Here is a 20751-nt window from a genome sequence, read left to right on the forward strand (position 1 = left end):
CTCTTACTCCCACAGGAACTCAAATGTAGCATCAGTACCTTTACCCAGTAACCTTTCTGTGAAGGACCATTTGCCTTCGTATTATTTTGCTGTCTAGATGTATTATTCTGGTGTAGGTGTAATACCTATTGACGTGGGGTTAGTTCAACCCGGAGAGTTTATCTGATTTAGAAATTTTTCCATGTCTGTTTCTCTGAAAACAGAAAAACATGGAGTAAGAAAAGTCTGTACTTTATATGGGCCTATTGACATCTGTGGCTACGCTTGTTATCATTCTCATCATCCTTCAAGATTTGACCTTGGCCTACCTGTAAGTGGGTCCATATGCTGAAACATAAGAAATGTGAAGTTGTCTTCAAAATGCTGTCCAAACTTTGATTTAGAGTTAGACTGATTTAGAAGTGTCCACAGTATGCTGATCGTAGCGGTAGAAATATTAACATGAATTGAAACTTACAGATACATCACAGATTCACACAGGGTTAACATCACAGACAACCTGGATAATTACTGCACATCACTAGAGGTCCCCAGGTTATTCATACAGTGCATCACAATCTAAGGAAACATATTCTTCACAGAAACACATACATATAAATATATGAGGATGGAGGCAAACAATGAACACACTGATCATGTTTGGTTTTTTTTAACTGTTATTACACACACGCACACACACACACACACACACCATGGACAGATTGCCACCAGGTGTTGACTCTGTTGCTGTCTGTGAGGTAGATCACATTTTCAATGCGGTGGCTGTTCGAGTGTATGTTCGGGTCGTAGGGATGCTGGGAGTTGCACTCAAAACACTTCTCTGGTTGCTGAGGAAACAGAAAAAAGTTTTCTTTTTAAAAGTAACAACAAATTTAAGTTCAAAAAAAGTTCAATTGTTAAAATAGAAAGCAAGGCTTTCATGGTTATGGTATTGAAGAAAGGGAGGAGAAGCATCAAACAAAGAAAGTAGGAGAGAAGGAGGCCATGAATGAGTGTCCTCATTCTATTTAAGTCTGCCAAAAATCCAACATTCATCATCAGAAGGAGCATGCCAACTCTCTGTCATGGTACTAAATGTACAAACATGAAAAGTCCAAGGCGGTCTGATTGTCATCTGAGGAGATTACAGATTGTTACTTTTCAACCAAATTTAGGTAACAGAACATCCTTTCAACAAAACCTTAACACTGACTAAATACCATCAAATATTATTAGGACATTTCACTAAAAGTATATCAACAACAGGAGATCTAACAGGTTCTCAGGCTACTTCTACTACGGGATGAAATGCACAAATAAAAAAAGAAGCTCTTTTTGCTTAACACTGTAACAGAATTTTTGCATAAGCAACATAAAAGAGTTGCAAAAAAGTCCAAGTCTAGGAGTAGGAGGAGAAAGTACAGGAAGAAGAAAAAATAGACTGACACACATGAGGCAGGAGTGAAGGTGGACACTTGAAATCAGAGATTATGGGAGAAATAAAACCATGTGATCAAGGTCAAAGGCATGAGTTTGAATGAAGGGTGGTTTCAAAAAAGGCAGACAGTGAAAGATGCAGATAAGAGCAGAGAATCTGCAGCAGAGTGTCAAAGAGCAACAGGGATGAAGGACAAATGTGCTTGGAGGGGAGGTAGTAAGTTAAGAGATCCAGGGAGTGAGAGAGATGCTGAGAAAGAGCAAAAAAAGGGCTCAATTTGAGAGGGGGCCATAAAAAGGGGAGTACGTGGAGGGAAAGAGGGCACACCAGAGTGGGATGATGAGGGTATGTTGGCAAGAGAAACAGTAGATTCCAGAGCTGATAAATTAGGTTGTCAAGGGCGATTAAGCTGCTAACAACAGCATGGCTGTTAATGAGACTCGGCTGAGAATTGAAAAGAAGGCATGCTGGATATACCGTGCGTGTATCCATTCACACATACACACTATTTCAACTTGGATGTTTATGTGTGCACATGCACATGTATATCCATGTGCATGTGCACATATATATAAAGTAGCCTTTTCTAATTACTTTAGAAAAACTAAAAAACTGTTGTGCTGATTTTTTTAAAGCAATGATTTGATTGAATGAGCGCTCGTAGGTACGTCAACCCACTACCTCTGCAGCTATCATTATACCATGTGGAGGTCTTTAGAATATTGTTGGGTTTTTTTCCTTTAGTCTTATAAGATAAAGACTAATACATGTAGGTAATAACCAAAACCTTCAAAATGACTATAACAAAAATAGAATGAGAAGGCCCTGAGCTAATAAGCAAGAGGAAAAATAACATACAGCATACATTACAAGAATGGTTATCTTTCCAGCAAGCATAGAAATGTTATGGTTTGGGGGTGTTTTGGTGACAGTGGTGGGAGAATAACTGAAGTGAATTCTTTTTATTTTTATTTTTGTGGATTGCTATGTAAGGACAACACATTTCAAAAACACTTTAAAGCTGTAGCTGGCGAGCCTCACTCCCTGTGATCAGCTCATATTTATCACTAATTAGTCAGTCGTGGTCAGCGATGCACCCACCTAGGTTTGATGCTGTTTTGAGAACATTGTTTTGCTATAATGCAGAGATTGTTTTACTTTTTTAAAATTAACTACCACTTTGATTCATCATTTGTGTTTCTTTTTACCTCAGCCCCACAAGTGAAATTCATATTATCCTTTCTCCTGCACACAATCTTCTCTCTATGACTTTCTTCCTTTTTCTTCTCAATTTCTGAAAGTCTTTAATACAACTGGTGTGCGTGCAGCTCCTAAATGCATTTGAATCTTCAATGACACAAAGTGGGAACAGTGTAATCCGAAGGTAGACCCAAATTAATAAGCATAATAAATAAACCTTTTTGAGGCAGTAATCCAACAAAAAAAGAAAAACAATGCCTACATATCCAAACAGAAGATAAAAAGGGAACTCAACAGTGGACAAAGTGCAATGAATAACAAAGCGCAACTGAAGCAATTTAAACTAACACATACACTAGCCAGTGTTCATTTTTAGAGAAATAAAACACAGCTCGGCGGGAAATGATGAACAAGGCCCTGTACTACAACACAAGTTCAACACGACAAGGGTATTTTTCTGTTACCTGGATTCACTTAAACTAAACTCAGCAATCACAATAAGCAGTCACACAAAGTTGGCTATCCACCTGCTAAGGTAATCCAGGGATTCCCCCTATGCAATCCAATGAAAGAGGTGATGGAAATATTAACGTTATTATCAAAATTTATATTAATTTTGAAAAGATTACAATCTTAAAAATCCACTGAAATTCATTTCAACGTGCAAAAAACTAAAATGTATTTTATTATTGTACTTCATTTAATTTCTTTGGCCCTCATGCTCCTTCATACCTTCCTCAAAGGGATCTGTGTCTCCACCTGGACATACAGTACATAACTCAAACTGTCATGGTCCTGGGTCATTTTGACCCAGTGTTCTTAGTTTTCCTGTAGTTTTGTATTTTGTTCCTTATGTCCATTGGATTGTTTGGTTTGGTATTTGGATTCCCCCTGTGTCCATGCTTTTATTGTGGTGTTTGTTCTGGTACTGTGTTCCCGTCCTTTGTGTTCTGTGTTCTCCTCATCCCCTCGTATTCATCCTTGTTCTCTGCCTCTCTCTCTGCCTCTCTGTGCTCATCTCTGTGTACTGTGTTGTGTTTAAGGTCCACATCTTGGTGTCAGTATTTTCAGTTTCGTGTCCTCCCTGCTCGGTCATGAGTAATTGTCTTCAGCTGTGTTCCCCGTGTGTTCCCACTTCCCTCGTTACCTTCTGTGTATTTATGTCAGAGTGTCCCTTTGTTCTGTGTTGCGTCGTCCCTCTAGGTTGTGTGCATTTACCGTGTCTTCCCAGCGCCTCAGCTTTAGTTGCTCCCAGTATAGTGTTTGTATGACTTCTTATGTTCCTGTTAATAAAGACCTGCCTTTGAGTTCATCCCCGTGTGTCTAGAGCCGTGCATTTGGGTCCTCTCTTGCCTTTACACAGCCGCCGCTTGACACAAACAGAGAATTTGTCTATGTACAAATTTTATATAAGGTCATCAAACACGTGTCCTGTTTTGGATCATATTTTAACTCTTAGAGAAAAATACAATTTGTAAGATTTTTTACAGCCAACAGAAATAAAAATAAAGAAAAAGTGAAGTGAACAACCATTGTAGTACAGAAAACCTGGGTAAGAACCGCCAGTGCCACACCCAAGCCTCCTAGTAGTCGCTGAGATGCAGATTTCTCAGAGATTTTTAGTAGATGCCGCTATGATATCAATTTGAAGCTCCTACGTCACCTCATTCTCAAGTTATTGGATTTACAAACATAGGTATCCTAGCCACTGGCCCGAAAACAAAACTCCACCAGCCTTTTACAGCTGAGGGGTGATAAAAACAAAAGAAATGAAGAGCAAGCTAACAATCAACAGAGAACAATGAATAATAAACAGAACTTGAAAGTCAAAAGCACTGAGTCAAAAACACAAGCAGCATAAACACACATTAAATACTGTGACTGATTACAATCTGAACCCTATACCTTTCCTATCACTGCAGTAGAAGGCTGTCTTGCTGAGCTGGAAGTTGAATGTGGTGAATATTCCTACCCTGAGGCAAAGGAAGAGCAGGCACATACATGCAGACGAACGGAAATGCATGAATGGAGGCAGCGTAAACGACAACAGCATGGTGAACATGCTGGGAGACGTATTATTGTAAACAGAAAAAAAAAAGTTGCACGTTGCAGAAATGAACACTATAACATCATTTTGTCCTGAATAACTGCAGCTGCTTTATTTCACTAAAACATCCGCATCATATACATGTGTATTAGCATAGCTCCACAAAAAAAAAAAACACATACAAAAAAGAGAAAGAGAGAGGTGAAAGCATATAGGTAAAGAAGGTGTGGCTGACTTGTGTATCTACACCTGGGGCCTGTGCAGCGAGTGTTGCTCATTGAAACAAGGCTGCAAACAAACAGACAAATGAACAATTGAAGATGGAGTAGTGCAGAGGGAACGATGAAGATGGATGAATGTGTTATAGACAGGACATGCCAACTCATTTTTCTTTGCACTACTCAGTCTGCCATGTATTGTGAGGGAAATTGCAATGTGATGAGTGAGAGTCAAGCAGAGTGCATATAAAAAAAAAACAGCTGTAGAAAAATCAATCGGTAAATTCAAATAAAGGAAGAAAACGATGTACTTGTGTGGTCTGTTATTACCTGGATCTTCAAATATAATGAGAAGCTATTACCACTTATTCCCAATTCATGCTCAGAATGAATGTGGGTATGCTCTTTGTATTCGCTCTTTACACTTTACATTCAGGAGTTTGTGTGTGACTGACCTGCAGATGACTGACAATACAATATCGCTCTGGTCCATTAAGGCCGCAAGTAGAGGTGGCCGTTAGATTGACAGCACGTCCAATCAGGAGGTTTCCTGTTGCAGGGTAACAGCTTCCCTCAGTGCAGCCATGAGGGCTTGATGGGAGCTCTTGTCCAAATACACAGACAGCTGGCCATGGATTAATGGATGGTAGAAACAGAAAACAGAATCATCAGAATCATTAATCACAGTCAGCTTCACACTAACAATGTTTCCACTAGATATTTTTCTTGTATTTAAAAGAATCACAAATCTCAAATCGCCCCCCAAAAAGCTGGAAAGAATTAAACAGTCATAAAGTTTACTTCTTTACTGCCAAGTAAACCTCTGCTTTGAATCACATATGAGCAAACTAGACCTTTTGACGGCTTGAATCTACAGAAAGCCATGTTGGAAACTTTGTCTAAATGGATGGGCACAGAAGCATCAGTGTGAGCGTTTTGGCTTGTGTCTGACGGCTTTAACCACAAGTGTCCGTATTTGGACATGAGGGTGGAGTGGTTATTAACTCTAATACTAATAAGCTCCATAATGTGCACATCCATAATGCAATGTTGATGTATATATTAGCCACTTCTGATAGGTGAAAGATTAATAAAATACCAGTATTTCATTGAACAAAGCTGAAGCACAAAATTCTTGGAGTTCTCTACCACCAAGAAGACCATATAAATTGTCAGAGAAGTCATTTACAACTGCTCAAAAAGGGACAAACATGTTGAAAAGGCCCAATTCAGTGTCCTGACTGACTCTGAGGAGAGTTTCATTAGAAAGTTATCAGCTAAACCAGCCATGCCCCTAATCTTAAAGCAATTTTTCATACAGGTAGGTTATTTGAAACCATTTTTATAAATGGGACAAACAATCAATTTCTTATAATGTGATCATAATTTTTAATTGTGTAAAGTTCGGCACCTTAACATGGCAGTCTACAGGGATTGACGCGCTTTTAGACTCAAGTGGTAAATGCAGAAATTGCAGTTTTTGCTATGTTTGCATGAATATTTTTAAACTCTGGAGGTTGCTACTCACAATCAAATGCACTGTCTATCCATGTTCAGTATATGTGTTGATAACAGTTCTTAAAAATGTAATCAGTTTATAGTCCAGTTTCTATCATTGCCATCTGTTTTTGTGTATTTGAATGTGTTCCATTATGCTCACTGTCAAACAGTTTTTCTCTTTTTGAGTTCTACTTTTCTTGTCACACTTTTGAATAAAAAAACATGCCTTTCTTGTCTGATTTAAAGAAAAAGCCAAAGCTTGATAATCTCGGAGCACAGAGACATAAAAGATGAGAGATAGCTGTTCATCCTGTTGATCTAAAGAAAGCAAACAGGAAAGATATAGATGGTTCAAAATGGACTCAAAAGCATCCTCTCTAATGTGACTGACAGTAACTAGGCACTTTATTAGGAACCCCTGTACACCTGACTATTCAATGTATTTATACAGTCACAACAACAGTTGCCTCAAGGCCCTTTATATTGTAAGGTAAAGACCCTACAATAACACAAAGAAAACAGAGAAAACCCCAACAATCATATGACCCCCTATGAGCAAGCATTTTGGCAACAGTGGGAAGGAAAAACTCCCTTCTAACAAGAAGCAGAACCAGGCTGAGGGAGGAGCAGACATCTGCCCGGATGGGGTGAGGGAAGGGAGACAAGACAAAGACATCCCAACAGGTTTATTCAAGCAATACATGCAGTAAATCACAAGAATAGTAATTAGGAGTTTCATTCGGTGTTCACATCAATCATCACTAGCGTTGCGATAGTGTGAAAAATGGCATCAGAGTTCCCAGAGACTGTCAGACGTCAGGTTATTTTTCTTAACACAGAATATCTCTGCATCATCATTAACAGAAAGTTTCTGAGACAGACAACACATTCCACTCTAAAATGCTTTGGATTAGTTCTGTACAAAGCATGACAAGGCAAGTTAAGTGAGCCTGCATACAAGCCTCACTAAACATCATTAAAGCACTGGAAGACTGACAAAACCAAACATTCCTGGCATTAGAAGAAGACTTTAGAGATTTGTTAGATCATGCTGGGGAATAACAGCTTATCAAATAAATGTAAACGAAAGTTTCATCATGGCCTTTCGTATTTAGAAACTATAAAAAAAGACAAATCTGTTACTGACCTTACTGGCTACAAAGGACACTGCTCCCTTACCCAGATTGATTTTCCAACATACTAACAATTCACTGCACACACATATATCTATATCTCTCTCTCTCTCTCTCTCTCTATATATATATATATATATATATATATATATATATATATATATATATATATATATATATATATATATATATATATATATTAGGGGTGCAACGATATTCGTATCGATATTGAACCGTTCGATACAGTGCTTTCGGTTCGGTACGCATATGTATCGAACAATACAACATTTGTAATTTATTTTATCAATTTTCCTTCTGACGATGCTGTCTGTGTTGAGCGCTCAGTGAATCTGTGTTCGACTACTCCGCCTAGGCTGCACTGTCGAGCGCAGATCCACTGAGCGCTCAACACAGACAGCATCGTCAGAAGGAAGAGCGCAGGGCAAGCTAGCGAGACAGAAGTTAAGCTCTCCTTGCAAGATGGACCTCCCCCACTCTCATTCAGATCTGGCGTTTGGAATTATTTTGGTTTTCATGTGACGTATGACCCTGAAGGTAAGCGCGTCATGGACTAAAGTAAAACAGTATGTTGGATGTGCCATGCAATGCTCAATTACATTGGTGTGAACTAGTGTGTTAGGGCAGTTAGCTCGTTAACGTGTTGGCCGTCTAGCCCCATGCACGGAGCGATCGGCGGTAGCTCGTTAACGGAGATTTGCCGTGTTGTGGCGTTAAGGTCATTTCAACGAGATTAACCTGAAAGCACTAGTGGGAACACAAAGAATATGACTGCACATTTACGCCGACATCATCCTAGTGCAAAGACAAGTGGAAGCAGACAAAAAAAAGCAAGCATGCTACTAACTTTAGCCGAGTCATTTAGACAGCTGTTAGCACATGATTCTCCTTATGCTGCTGAGAATATAGCCCAGAAGAAACGGATAGTATAGCTTTTATTTTGGAAAGAGCCATTTCTCTGTAATAAACTCTCTTTTCCAAAGATGAGTGATTCCTCAATCAGATACAGGGCTTGCAATATCGCTAGCCCGACGTCCCGGAGCTAGCGATTTTTTCAGTCGGGCTACCAAAATCTATCTCTGCCCTGCCCGTCGGGCTATTGTAGGAAAAATATATGTCAATGCTTTTGCATTCTTTTGGAAATGTAGCTGGGTAATTATGTCATTGGCATCGGTGAGCCACTGTCGATATGTGACATATTGAAATCGCGTTTGAATTTGCGCTTGTTTTTTTGCTTTCACTTTGCAATCGTGCGAACTGTGTATAGAGAGCGACAGCACTGATCTGTGAGTGATGATAATTTGTGCACCAATTCCTCTGACATCGTCTTATTAATCGTTAGCTTACTATGCAAACATGACAAGTGAAATCTCCCGCAGCTTAAACATGTGAGAGGTTGATCGCGCAGAGAATCGCTGAGCTTATGTGAGTGCGTGTGTAAAAGCATTTCAGTTCTGCTGAGCCAAATAAGACAGGTCAGGGTGAAGAAGTGACAGCCAAAGAAAAGCTTACCACAAAACGGAGAAGTTATGACAAATCAGACTATAAGGCAAAAAGAAAGTGCAGCTTTATGGTTTCATGGACAAAGGTGGAGGTGGTCAGAGGAGGCAATAGCGGAACTACAGGGCTGTTTCGAGGTGACCGACTGGGAAACACTCTGTGAGCCTCACGCCGAGGACATCAATGGGCTTACTGAGTGTATCACAGACTACATAACTTTCTGCACCGACTCCATTGTTCCAGCTCAGACTGTTCATTGTTACCCAAATAACAAGCCGTGGGTGACTAAGGACATCAAAGCCCTCCTCAACAACAAGAAGAGGGCTTTCAGAGGGGGCAACAAAGAGGAGGTGAGGAAGGTCCAGGTGTTACTAAAGGACAAGATCAGAGAGGCTAAGGACAATTACAGGAGGAAGCTGGAGTGGAAACTCCAGCAGAACAGCATGAGAGAGGTGTGGAGGGGCATGAAGACCATCACTGGATTCAGGCCAACCAACAGCAGGGGAGCTGAGGGAGGTGAGAATAGAGCCGACGAGTTGAATCTGTTTTTCAATAGATTCGACACCACAGTGTCTGCTCCCACCCCCACAACCTCACCTGCAGTCAGCCTGGAATCCAGAGCCACACCACTGTGCCAGCCTCTCTCTTCACATGTTGCCTCCTGTGAGATTCCTGACACCCCTCCCCCACCCATCACCTTCACTCAATACCAGGTTGAGATGCAAATGAGGAGACTTCACTCAGGCAAGTCTGCTGGACCAGACGGAGTGAGTCCCCTTGTCCTCAAGGCCTGTGCCCCCCAGCTGTGTGGAGTCTTTCATAAACTGTTTATGCTGAGTCTGAGTCTGCAGAGGGTCCCGGTGATGTGGAAGACATCATGCCTCGTCCCTGTACCAAAGACGCCTCGTCCCAGTGGCCCCCAGGATTACAGGCCCGTGGCACTGACCTCCCACATCATGAAGACCCTGGAAAGGCTCATCCTGGACCAGCTGCGACCCATAGTAAGACCACATCTGGATCCCCTTCAGTTCGCTTATCAGCCTCGTCTCGGAACAGAGGACACCATCATCTACCTGCTCAATCGTGTCTACACCCATCTGGACCAGCCGGCGAGCACTGTGAGGGTCATGTTTTTTGACTTTTCCAGTGCTTTCAACACCATCAGGCCGACCCTCCTGGGTGATAAGTTAGCAGCGATGCAGGTGGATGCTTCTCTGGTGTCCTGGATTGTTGATTACCTGACAGGAAGACCACAATATGTACGTCTCCCACAGTGTGTGTCTGACAAGGTGATTAGCAACACAGGGGCACCACAGGGGACTGTCCTCTCCCCCTTCCTCTTCACCCTCTACACCACAGACTTCAGCCACTGCACAGAGACCTGCCATCTTCAGAAGTTTTCTGATGACTCTGCGGTGGTTGGATGCATCAGCAGGGATGATGAGACAGAGTACCGGGCTGTGGTCGACTCCTTTGTCACGTGGTGTGAGCAGAATCATCTGCAGCTCAACGTGGCAAAGACCAAGGAACTGATCGTGGACTTCAGGAAGACCAGGAAACACTTGACCCCTGTTTCAATCCAGGGGGTCAGTGTTGACATTGTGGAGGACTATAAATACCTTGGAGTACACATTGACAATAAACTGGACTGGGCTAAAAACACCACAGCACTTTACAGGAAGGGCCAGAGTCGTCTCTATTTTTTGAGGCGACTGAGGTCCTTCAACATCTGCCAGAAAATGCTGAGGATTTTCTATGAGTCTGTGGTGGCCAGTGCGATCCTCTATGCTGTTGCATGCTGGGGGAGCAGGCTGAGGGTCGCAGATGCCAACAGACTTAATAAACTGATCCGTAAGGCCAGCAATGTTGTGGGGATGGAGCTGGACTCCCTCAAGGTGGTGTCGGAGAGGCGGATGCTGTCCAAGATAAAGACAATGTTGGATAACACCTCCCACCCACTCCATGACATGTTGGTCAGTCACAGGAGCTCGTTCAGTGAGAGACTGAGATTACCGAAAAGCACCACTGAACGACACAGGAAATCATTCCTGCCTGTGGCCATCTCCCTGTACAACGCATCCACTTAACACACTGTTTGCTGCTACAACTACACATGTTTCTTTTCCAAATATTTATTTATAAGTGACTTATGTATGTATGTATGTATATATATGTATATATTGTACTATTCTTAGTTAGCGTATTGTCTGTCTTGTCTTAATGTTGGTTTAAAATGGAGCACTGTAACAAAAAATAATTTCCCCCAGGGATCAATAAAGTATTCTGATTCTGATTCTGATTCTGATTCTGAAAATAATTTCTGTGGCTGCAATATGACGAGCTAAATAACCAGGGCTGCACATAAGTGGTCCGCAGGTGCGCATTCGCTGTCAAAATAAAAAACACGCACAAGGGTGAGGGTTAAATTTAAAAACTGTACTTTTGAGTTAAAATATATATTTATAATTTTAATAAATGACAAATTAAAAATGCATGAACATTTTTTGTATCGAAAAAATATCGAACCGTGACACCAAAGTATCGAACCGAACCGAACCGTGAATTTTGTGTATCGTTGCACCCCTAATATATATATATATATATATATATATATATATATATATATATATATATATATATATATATATATATATATATATATAAATATAAATATACATGAGGGGGGTTCAGGCCTATGCAGAACATCGATTAGCACTGATCCACACTACCAGGCTATACAGCAATGACATTGGAATGTCGTTCGGACTGGAGAAGTGTAGTCGGATGGTAACAAAGAGAGGGAAGGTAGTCAGAACTGAGGGGATTGAACTACCAGAAGGCAACATTGCAGACATAGAGGACAGTTACAAGTACTTGGGAATCCCACAGGCGAATGGGAACCATGAAGAGGCCGCTAGAAAAGCTGCAACCACCAAGTACCTGCAGAGGGTCAGGCAAGTCCTGAGGAGTCAGCTGAATGGTAAGAACAAGATCCGGGCCATCAACACGTACGCCCTGCCCGTGATCAGGTACCCTGCTGGGGTAATAGGCTGGCCAAAGGAGGAGATAGAAGCCACTGACATAAAGACAAGAAAGCTCCTTACCATGCATGGAGGGTTTCACCCCAAATCCAGCACCCTGAGGCTGTACGCTAAGCGGAAGGAAGGGGGCCGGGGACTGGTGAGTGTCAGCACCACAGTCCAGGATGAGACAACGAACATCCAAGAATACATTGGGAAGATGGCCCCAACTGACCGAGTGCTCAGTGAATACCTCAGGCAGCAGAAACCCAAGAAAGAGGAGGGAGACGAGGAACCATCATGGAAGGACAGGCCCCTGCACGGTATGTACCACCGGCAGATAGAGGAGGTGGCTGATATCCAGAAATCCTACCAGTGGCTGGACAAAGCTGGACTGAAAGACAGCACAGAGGCACTAATCATGGCAGCACAAGAACAAGCTCTGAGCACAAGATCCATAGAGGCTGGGGTCTATCACACCAGGCAAGACCCCAGGTGCAGGCTGTGTAAAGATGCCCCAGAGACAATCCAGCACATAACAGCAGGGTGCAAGATGCTAGCAGGCAAGGCATACATGGAACGCCATAACCAAGTGGCCGGCATAGTGTACAGGAACATCTGTGCCGAGTATAACCTGGAAGTCCCGAGGTCAAAATGGGAGATGCCCTCAAGGGTGGTGGAGAATGACCGAGCTAAGATCCTGTGGGACTTCCAGATACAGACGGACAAAATGGTGGTGGCTAACCAACCGGACATAGTGGTGGTAGACAAACAGAAGAAGACGGCCGTAGTGATCGATGTAGCGGTTCCGAATGACAGCAATATCAGGAGGAAGGAACACGAGAAGCTGGAGAAATACCAAGGGCTCAGAGAAGAGCTCGAGAGGATGTGGAGGGTGAAGGTAACGGTGGTCCCCGTGGTAATCGGAGCCCTAGGTGCGGTGACTCCCAAGCTAGGCGAGTGGCTCCAGCAGATCCCGGGAACAACATCGGAGATCTCTGTCCAGAAGAGCGCAGTCCTGGGAACAGCTAAGATACTGCGCAGGACCCTCAAGCTCCCAGGCCTCTGGTAGAGGACCCGAGCTTGAAGGATAAACCGCCCGCAGGGGCGTGCTGGGTGTTTTTATATATATATATATATATATATATATATATATATTAGGGGTGCAACGATACACAAAATTCACGGTTCGGTTCGGTTCGATACTTTGGTGTCACGGTTCGATATTTTTTCGATACAAAAAAAATGTTCATGCCTTTTTAATTTGTCATTTATTAAAATTATAAATATATATTTTAACTCAAAAGTACAGTTTTTAAATTTAACCCTAACCCTTGTGCGTGTTTTTTATTTTGACAGCGAATGCGCACCTGCGGACCACTTATGTGCAGCCCTGGTTATTTAGCTCGTCATATTGCAGCCACAGAAATTATTTTGTCCATGAAACCATAAAGCTGCACTTTCTTTTTGCCTTATAGTCTGATTTGTTATAACTTCTCCGTTTTGTGGTAAGCTTTTCTTTGGCTGTCACTTCTTCACCCTGACCTGTCTTATTTGGCTCAGCAGAACTAAAATATATATCTGTCTGTGAAGGTTCTCAGTCATCCAGGTCATCGTAGTCAAATATAAATCCTGCTGCTTTTACACACGCACTCACATAAGCTCAGCGATTCTCTGCGCGATCAACCTCTCACATGTTTAAGCTGCGGGAGATTTCCAGAGGTGTGGACTCGAGTCACATGACTTGGACTCGAGTCAGACTCGAGTCATTAATTTTATGACTTTAGACTTGACTTGAAAAAATGTTCTAAGACTTGTGACTTGACTTGGACTTTTACACCAATGACTTGGGACTTGAATTGGACTTGAACCGGTTTACTTGAAAAGACTTGATATTTTACCCCAAATATAAAATTTAACATGCATATTATATAGAGATTGAAAATGTGACGTCATTCACGGGTAGAACCGCAAAGGATTCTGGGAACTCGTGGCAAGCGGTACTAGCGCACGCAGGCTTTCAATTAAAATCAGTTATACAGCGATAAAAAGAAACACAAAAATGTCAAGAAGCCGTTGTATTATTAACTGCAATAGCCGGTCGCATGACAGCCACGGGAAGCCGACGGGTAAAGAGATCGGTTGTTATCGGATTACGTCGTTGAAGAGAAATTGTTCAAGCCATGTTTCCGAAGTAACAAAGATGCGACGGATGGCCTGGATTGCAGCCATTCAAAGATCAAATATAACGTCCCAGAACACTCCAGCTCACAGGTTAGTCTGCTCCAAGCATTTACACGAAGGTCAGTGTTTTTTAGTAGTTAATACGTCATTTTCATAACATAATTAGTGATATAGGTTACAAGCAAGTCTGGCGCTGAACAGAAATTGTCGCGCTATGCTCCTTTATTTATTGTGCATAAATAGTGAATTGTCCTGACACAATATTGCGTTTCGCTTCTGTTATTATGGTACATTGACAAAAACATATACTTTTATTCACAGGATAAAACAGGTTTTTTGTATCACTAATTGCCCAGTACGATTACAGCATACAATATTGTTGTCACTGCTACATTTCTGTGATGCTACCAGAAATTATTTCCACTACTAATTAATTACCGTTGAGCTCAAAGGTCCTATTAATAAACGGTTAAGGAATGTGTATTTATGACGACAATTTGTGAGACTGGTAAACTTATGATACGTACGATGGTCTTTCGTTCTACACGGTGCATTTCAAGGTCCTGCACCCATCTGTCGGTAAACTGTACCTGGGCTTGTTGCAGTGACCGGAAGTTACTAAACTTCATGAGTGTATGCACTCACTCCAAGAACCGTATGATTATAAATATGCATATAAATATGCTAAGATGAGATAGCTGACTTCATCTAACTAGCAAATGTTGTCCAGGCTACGTTGGTGATACAGTTTTTTTTAAATGTGTATGATATTTTTGTCATGCGATTTTAAAGCTGGTCCTACAACCGCATCCAAGAATAACATGCAGCTTATCTCAGAACTGTCGGTGAAAATTATTCTTGGAGCTAGGTTTAATTGAGCTGCATTTTAAAGAGGTGCAATTTCACAATTTGTGTATATTTTCTAAGTTCACTATTTTGTCATGTGTTGAGAAAAACACAGATTTTAAAATTACATGGTCTAATATTTACATTTAGCATAACTGCAACATTATTTTTTCGTTTTTTTTTTTTAAAGACTCGAAAGGACTTGAAATTCAAAGTTTCAGACTTGTGACTTGACTCGGACTTTTACACCAGTGACTTGAGACTCGACTCTGACTTGCCTGACATTACTTGAGACTTGACTTGAGACTTGAGGATAAAGACTTGAGACTTACTTGAGACTTGCAAAACAATGACTTGGTCACACCTCTGGAGATTTCACTTGTCATGTTTGCATAGTAAGCTAACGATTAATAAGACGATGTCAGAGGAATTGGTGCGCAAATTATCATCACTCACAGATCAGTGCTGTCGCTCTCTATACACAGTTCGCGTGATTGCAAAGTGAAAGCAAAAAAGCAAGCGCAAATTCAAACACGATTTCAATATGTCACATATTGACAGTGGCTCACCGATGCCAATGACATAATAACCCAGCTACATTTCCGAAAGAATGCAAAAGCATTGACATATATTTTCCCTTCCTACAATAGCCCGACGGGCAGGGCAGAGATAGATTTTGGTAGCCCGACTGAAAAAATCGCTAGCGATATTGCGAGCCCTGTATCTGATTGAGGAATCACTCATCTTTGGAAAAGAGAGTTTATTACAGAGAAATGTCTCTTTCCAAAATAAAAGCTATACTATCCGCTTCTTCTGGGCTATATTCTCAGCAGCATATTAAACAGCTGTCTAAATGACTCGGCTAAAGTTAGCAGCATGCTTGCTTGTTTTTTTTCTGCTTCCACTTGTCTTTGCACTAGGATGATGTCGGCGTAAATGTGCAGTCATATTCGTTGTGTTCCCACTAGTGCTTTCAGGTTAATCTCGTTGAAATGACCTTAACGCCACAACACGGCAAATCTCAGTTAACGAGCTACCGCCGATTGCCCCGTGCATGGGGCTAGACGGCCAACACGTTAACGAGCTAACTGCACTAACACACTAGTTCCCACCCATGTAATTGAGCATTGCATGGCACATCCAACATACTGTTTTACTTTAGTCCATGACTCGCTTACCTTCAGGGTCATACGTCACATGAAAACCAAAATAATTCCAAACGCCAGATCTGAATGAGAGTGGGGGAGGTCCATGTTGTAAGGAGAGCTTAACTTCTGTCTCGCTAGCTTGCCCTGCGCTCTTCCTTCTGACGATGCTGTCTGTGTTGAGCGCTCAGTGAATCTGCGTTCGACTACTCCGCCTAGGCTGCACTGTCGACCCTAGGCAGAGTAGTCGAACGCAGATTCACTGAGCGCTCAACACAGACAGCATCGTCAGAAGGAAAGTTGATAAAATAAATTACAAATTTTGTATTGTTCGATACATATGCGTACCGAACCGAAAGCACTGTATCGAACGGTTCACCTGGGAGCTTGAGGGTCCTGCGCAGTATCTTAGCTGTTCCCAGGACTGCGCTCTTCTGGACAGAGATCTCCGATGTTGTTCCCGGGATCTGCTGGAGCCACTCGCCTAGCTTGGGAGTCACCGCACCTAGTGCTCCGATTACCACGGGGACCACCGTTACCTTCACCCTCCACATCCTCTCGAGCTCTTCTCTGAGCCCTTGGTATTTCTCCAGCTTCTCGTGTTCCTTCTTCCTGATATTGCTGTCATTCGGAACCGCTACATCGATCACTACGGCCGTCTTCTTCTGTTTGTCTACCACCACTATGTCCGGTTGGTTAGTCGCCACCATTTTGTCCGTCTGTATCTGGAAGTCCCACAGGATCTTAGCTCGGTCATTCTCCACCACCCTTGGGGGCATCTCCCATTTTGACCTCGGGACTTCCAGGTTATACTCGGCACAGATGTTCCTGTACACTATGCCGGCCACTTGGTTATGGCGTTCCATGTATGCCTTGCCTGCTAGCATCTTGCACCCTGCTGTTATGTGCTGGATTGTCTCTGGGGCATCTTTACACAGCCTGCACCTGGGGTCTTGCCTGGTGTGATAGACCCCAGCCTCTATGGATCTTGTGCTCAGAGCTTGTTCTTGTGCTGCCATGATTAGTGCCTCTGTGCTGTCTTTCAGTCCAGCTTTGTCCAGCCACTGGTAGGATTTCTGGATATCAGCCACCTCCTCTATCTGCCGGTGGTACATACCGTGCAGGGGCCTGTCCTTCCATGATGGTTCCTCGTCTCCCTCCTCTTTCTTGGGTTTCTGCTGCCTGAGGTATTCACTGAGCACTCGGTCAGTTGGGGCCATCTTCCCAATGTATTCTTGGATGTTCATTGTCTCATCCTGGACTGTGGTGCTGACACTCACCAGTCCCCGGCCCCCTTCCTTCCGCTTAGCGTACAGCCTCAGGGTGCTGGACTTGGGGTGAAACCCTCCATGCATGGTAAGGAGCTTTCTTGTCTTTATGTCAGTGGCTTCTATCTCCTCCTTTGGCCAGCCTATTACCCCAGCAGGGTACCTGATCACGGGCAGGGCGTACGTGTTGATGGCCCAGATCTTGTTCTTACCATTCAGCTGACTCCTCAGGACTTGCCTGACCCTCTGCAGGTACTTGGTGGTTGCAGCTTTTCTAGTGGCCTCTTCATGGTTCCCATTCGCCTGCGGGATCCCCAAGTACTTGTAACTGTCCTCTATGTCTGCAATGTTGCCTTCTGGTAGTTCAATCCCCTCAGTTCTGACTACCTTCCCTCTCTTTGTTACCATCCGACTACACTTCTCCAGTCCGAACGACATTCCAATGTCATTGCTGTATAGCCTGGTAGTGTGGATCAGTGAATCGATGTCTCGTTCACTCTTGGCATACAGCTTGATGTCATCCATGTACAGGAGGTGGCTGACAACTGCTCCGTTCCGTAGTCGGTATCCGTAGCCAGTCTTGTTAATGATCTCACTGAGGGGGTTCAGGCCTATGCAGAATAGCAGTGGGGACAGAGCATCTCCTTGGTAGATCCCGCACTTGATGGTGACTTGTGCTATGGGCTTGGAGTTGGCCTCTAGTGTTGTACGCCACATCCCCATTGAGTTCCTGATGAAGGCTCTTAGGGTCCCATTGATCTTGTACAATTCTAGGCATTCCAGTATCCAGCTGTGGGGCATTGAGTCATAGGCCTTCTTGTAATCAATCCAGGCAGTGCACAGGTTGGTCAGTCTGGTCTTGCAGTCTCGGCTGATTGTTCTGTCTACCAGTAGCTGGTGTTTTGCGCCTCGGGTATTCTTGCCAATTCCTTTCTGTGTCCCGCTCATGTATTGACCCATGTGCCTGTTCATCTTAGCCGATATGATGCCTGACAGGAGCTTCCATGTAGTACTGAGGCAGGTTATTGGTCGGTAGTTGGAGGGGACCGGTCCCTTCTTGGGGTCCTTGGGGATCAGGACCGTCCGGCCTTCGGTTAGCCATTCCGGGTGTCTCTCGTTAACTAGCAGCTGGTTCATTTGTGCTGCCAGACGCTCGTGGAGTGCAGTCAGCTTCTTCAGCCAGTAGGCGTGAACCATGTCGGGCCCTGGTGCTGTCCAACTCTTCATACTGGAGACCCTTTCTTGGATATCTGCCACTGTGATGGTTACTGGACCCTGTTCAGGGAGGTCGCTGTGGTCTGCCCTCAGATCCACTAGCCACTGAGCATTGCCGTTATGGGTTGCATCCTTCTCCCATATGCTCTTCCAGTATTGCTCCGTCTCCAGCCTTGGTGGTGCTGTTCTCTTATTGTTCCCTTGCCACTGAGAGTACACCTTTGCTCGTTCTGTGGAGAACAGCTGGTTTATTCTCCTGCCTTCTATCTCTCTGGTGTACCTCCTTTCTCAAGATGTTTGTCCACTTATATATATATATATATATATATATATATATATATATATATATATATATATATATATATATATATATACACACGCCTTTGGAACAGAGGATCGCAAGTTCGATTCCTGCCTGGGGCGTCTGTATCCAGTAAGGGTCCTAAGGCTAGACCCCCTATGCTAAACAAGCCTACCGCAGACATGAATAGGATGATGAACCTATGGATTCTTCGATACCCAACATCCACAATGACGGCGAAACAACTAGTAGCTCAGTGTTCCAACATTCGAAAGAAGGGACTGCTCTCACAGCTAGAGATTGACGAGGTACAACACAAATGCTACGGCAAGGAAGAGTCAGGACGCCAGGTCAGGGGGGAGATATCATCACCCCGACCCGAGATTGGGTACATAGCCCCAAGTGTGATAGGAGAAGGATCGTTGAGTGCGAGAGGAACTGACCTGAAAGATAGGATCATGGCCAAGCTTGAAACCTGGATCCCCCGTAGCCGGTTACCAAGATTACGTGAAGTACCCTCAGAAGGTCTGCTAGATGATGTTAATGCAGCACTACGGACAATACCGACACTAACAAGCTGATCTACAATACGGCAGCAGTGATCAGGGAGATGCTTGGCTACAAGTTGAACAGCCACAAGGGGCAGTACCCTCCATGGAGAAGGAGGCTAGAGGGCAAGATCAAAGTAGCACGGAGGGAGGTTAGCCAACTAACGGAGACCGAGCAATACTGGAAGAGCATATGGGAGAAGGACGCAACCTATAACGGCAATGCTCAGTGGCTAGTGGATCTGAGGGCAGACCACAGCGACCTCCCCGAACAGGGTACAGTAACCATCACAGTGGCAGATATCCAAGAAAGGGTCTCCAGTATGAAGAGTTGGACAGCACCAGGGCCCGACATGGTTCACGCCTACTGGCTAAAGAAGCTGACTGCACTCCACGAGCGTCTGGCAGCACAAATGAACCAGCTGCTAGTTAACGAGAGACACCCGGAATGGCTAACCGAAGGTCGGACGGTCCTGATCCCCAAGGACCCCAAGAAAGGACCGGTCCCCTCCAACTACCGACCAATAACCTGCCTCAGTACTACATGGAAGCTCCTGTCAGGCATCATATCGGCTAAGATGAACAGGCACATGAGTCAATACATGAGCGGGACACAGAAAGGAATTGGCAAGAATACCCGAGGCGCAAAACACCAGCTACTGGTAGACAGAACAGTCAGCCGAGACTGCAAGACCAGACTGACCAACCTGTGCACTGCCTGGATTGATTACAAGAAGGCCTATGACTCAATGCCCCACAGCTGGATACTGGAATGCCTAGAATTGTACAAGATCAGGAACTCAATGGGGATGTGGCGCACAACACTAGAGGCCAACTCCAAGCCCATAGCACAAGTCACCATCAAGTGCGGGATCTACCAAGGAGATGCTCTGTCCCCACTGCTGTTCTGCATAGGCCTGAACCCCCTCAGTGAGATCATTAACAAGACCGACTACGGAACGGAGCAGTTGTCAGCCACCTCCTGTACATGGATGACATCAAGCTGTATGCCAAGAGTGAACGAGACATCGATTCAATGATCCACACTACCAGGCTATACAGCAATGACGTTGGAATGTCGTTCGGACTGGAGAAGTGTAGTCGGATGGTAACAAAGAGAGGGAAGGTAGTCAGAACTGAGGGGATTGAACTACCAGAAGGCAACATTGCAGACATAGAGGACAGTTACAA

The 20751-nt window shown here is 43.6% G+C and overlaps 1 protein-coding gene across 2 annotated transcripts in view; it reads right to left on the bottom strand.

The window, feature by feature from the left end:
• Positions 1-20751, bottom strand: part of lamb2l (laminin, beta 2-like) — a 71803-nt gene that overhangs the window by 32291 nt on the left and 18761 nt on the right. For both annotated transcript variants that reach the window (XM_085392998.1, XM_085392997.1), the window contains exons 3-4: positions 5338-5507; positions 692-827 (exon numbers count right to left, since the gene is read on the bottom strand). In XM_085392998.1, coding sequence (XP_085249124.1) covers positions 692-827; positions 5338-5507 — 306 coding nt within the window. The remainder of the gene's footprint in view (positions 1-691; positions 828-5337; positions 5508-20751) is intronic.

This window comes from Rhamphochromis longiceps, linkage group LG20, assembly GCF_057381845.1.
Source record: "Rhamphochromis longiceps isolate RC_006_pf linkage group LG20, R_longiceps_female_GT1.1, whole genome shotgun sequence".
Taxonomy (NCBI): domain Eukaryota; kingdom Metazoa; phylum Chordata; class Actinopteri; order Cichliformes; family Cichlidae; genus Rhamphochromis; species Rhamphochromis longiceps.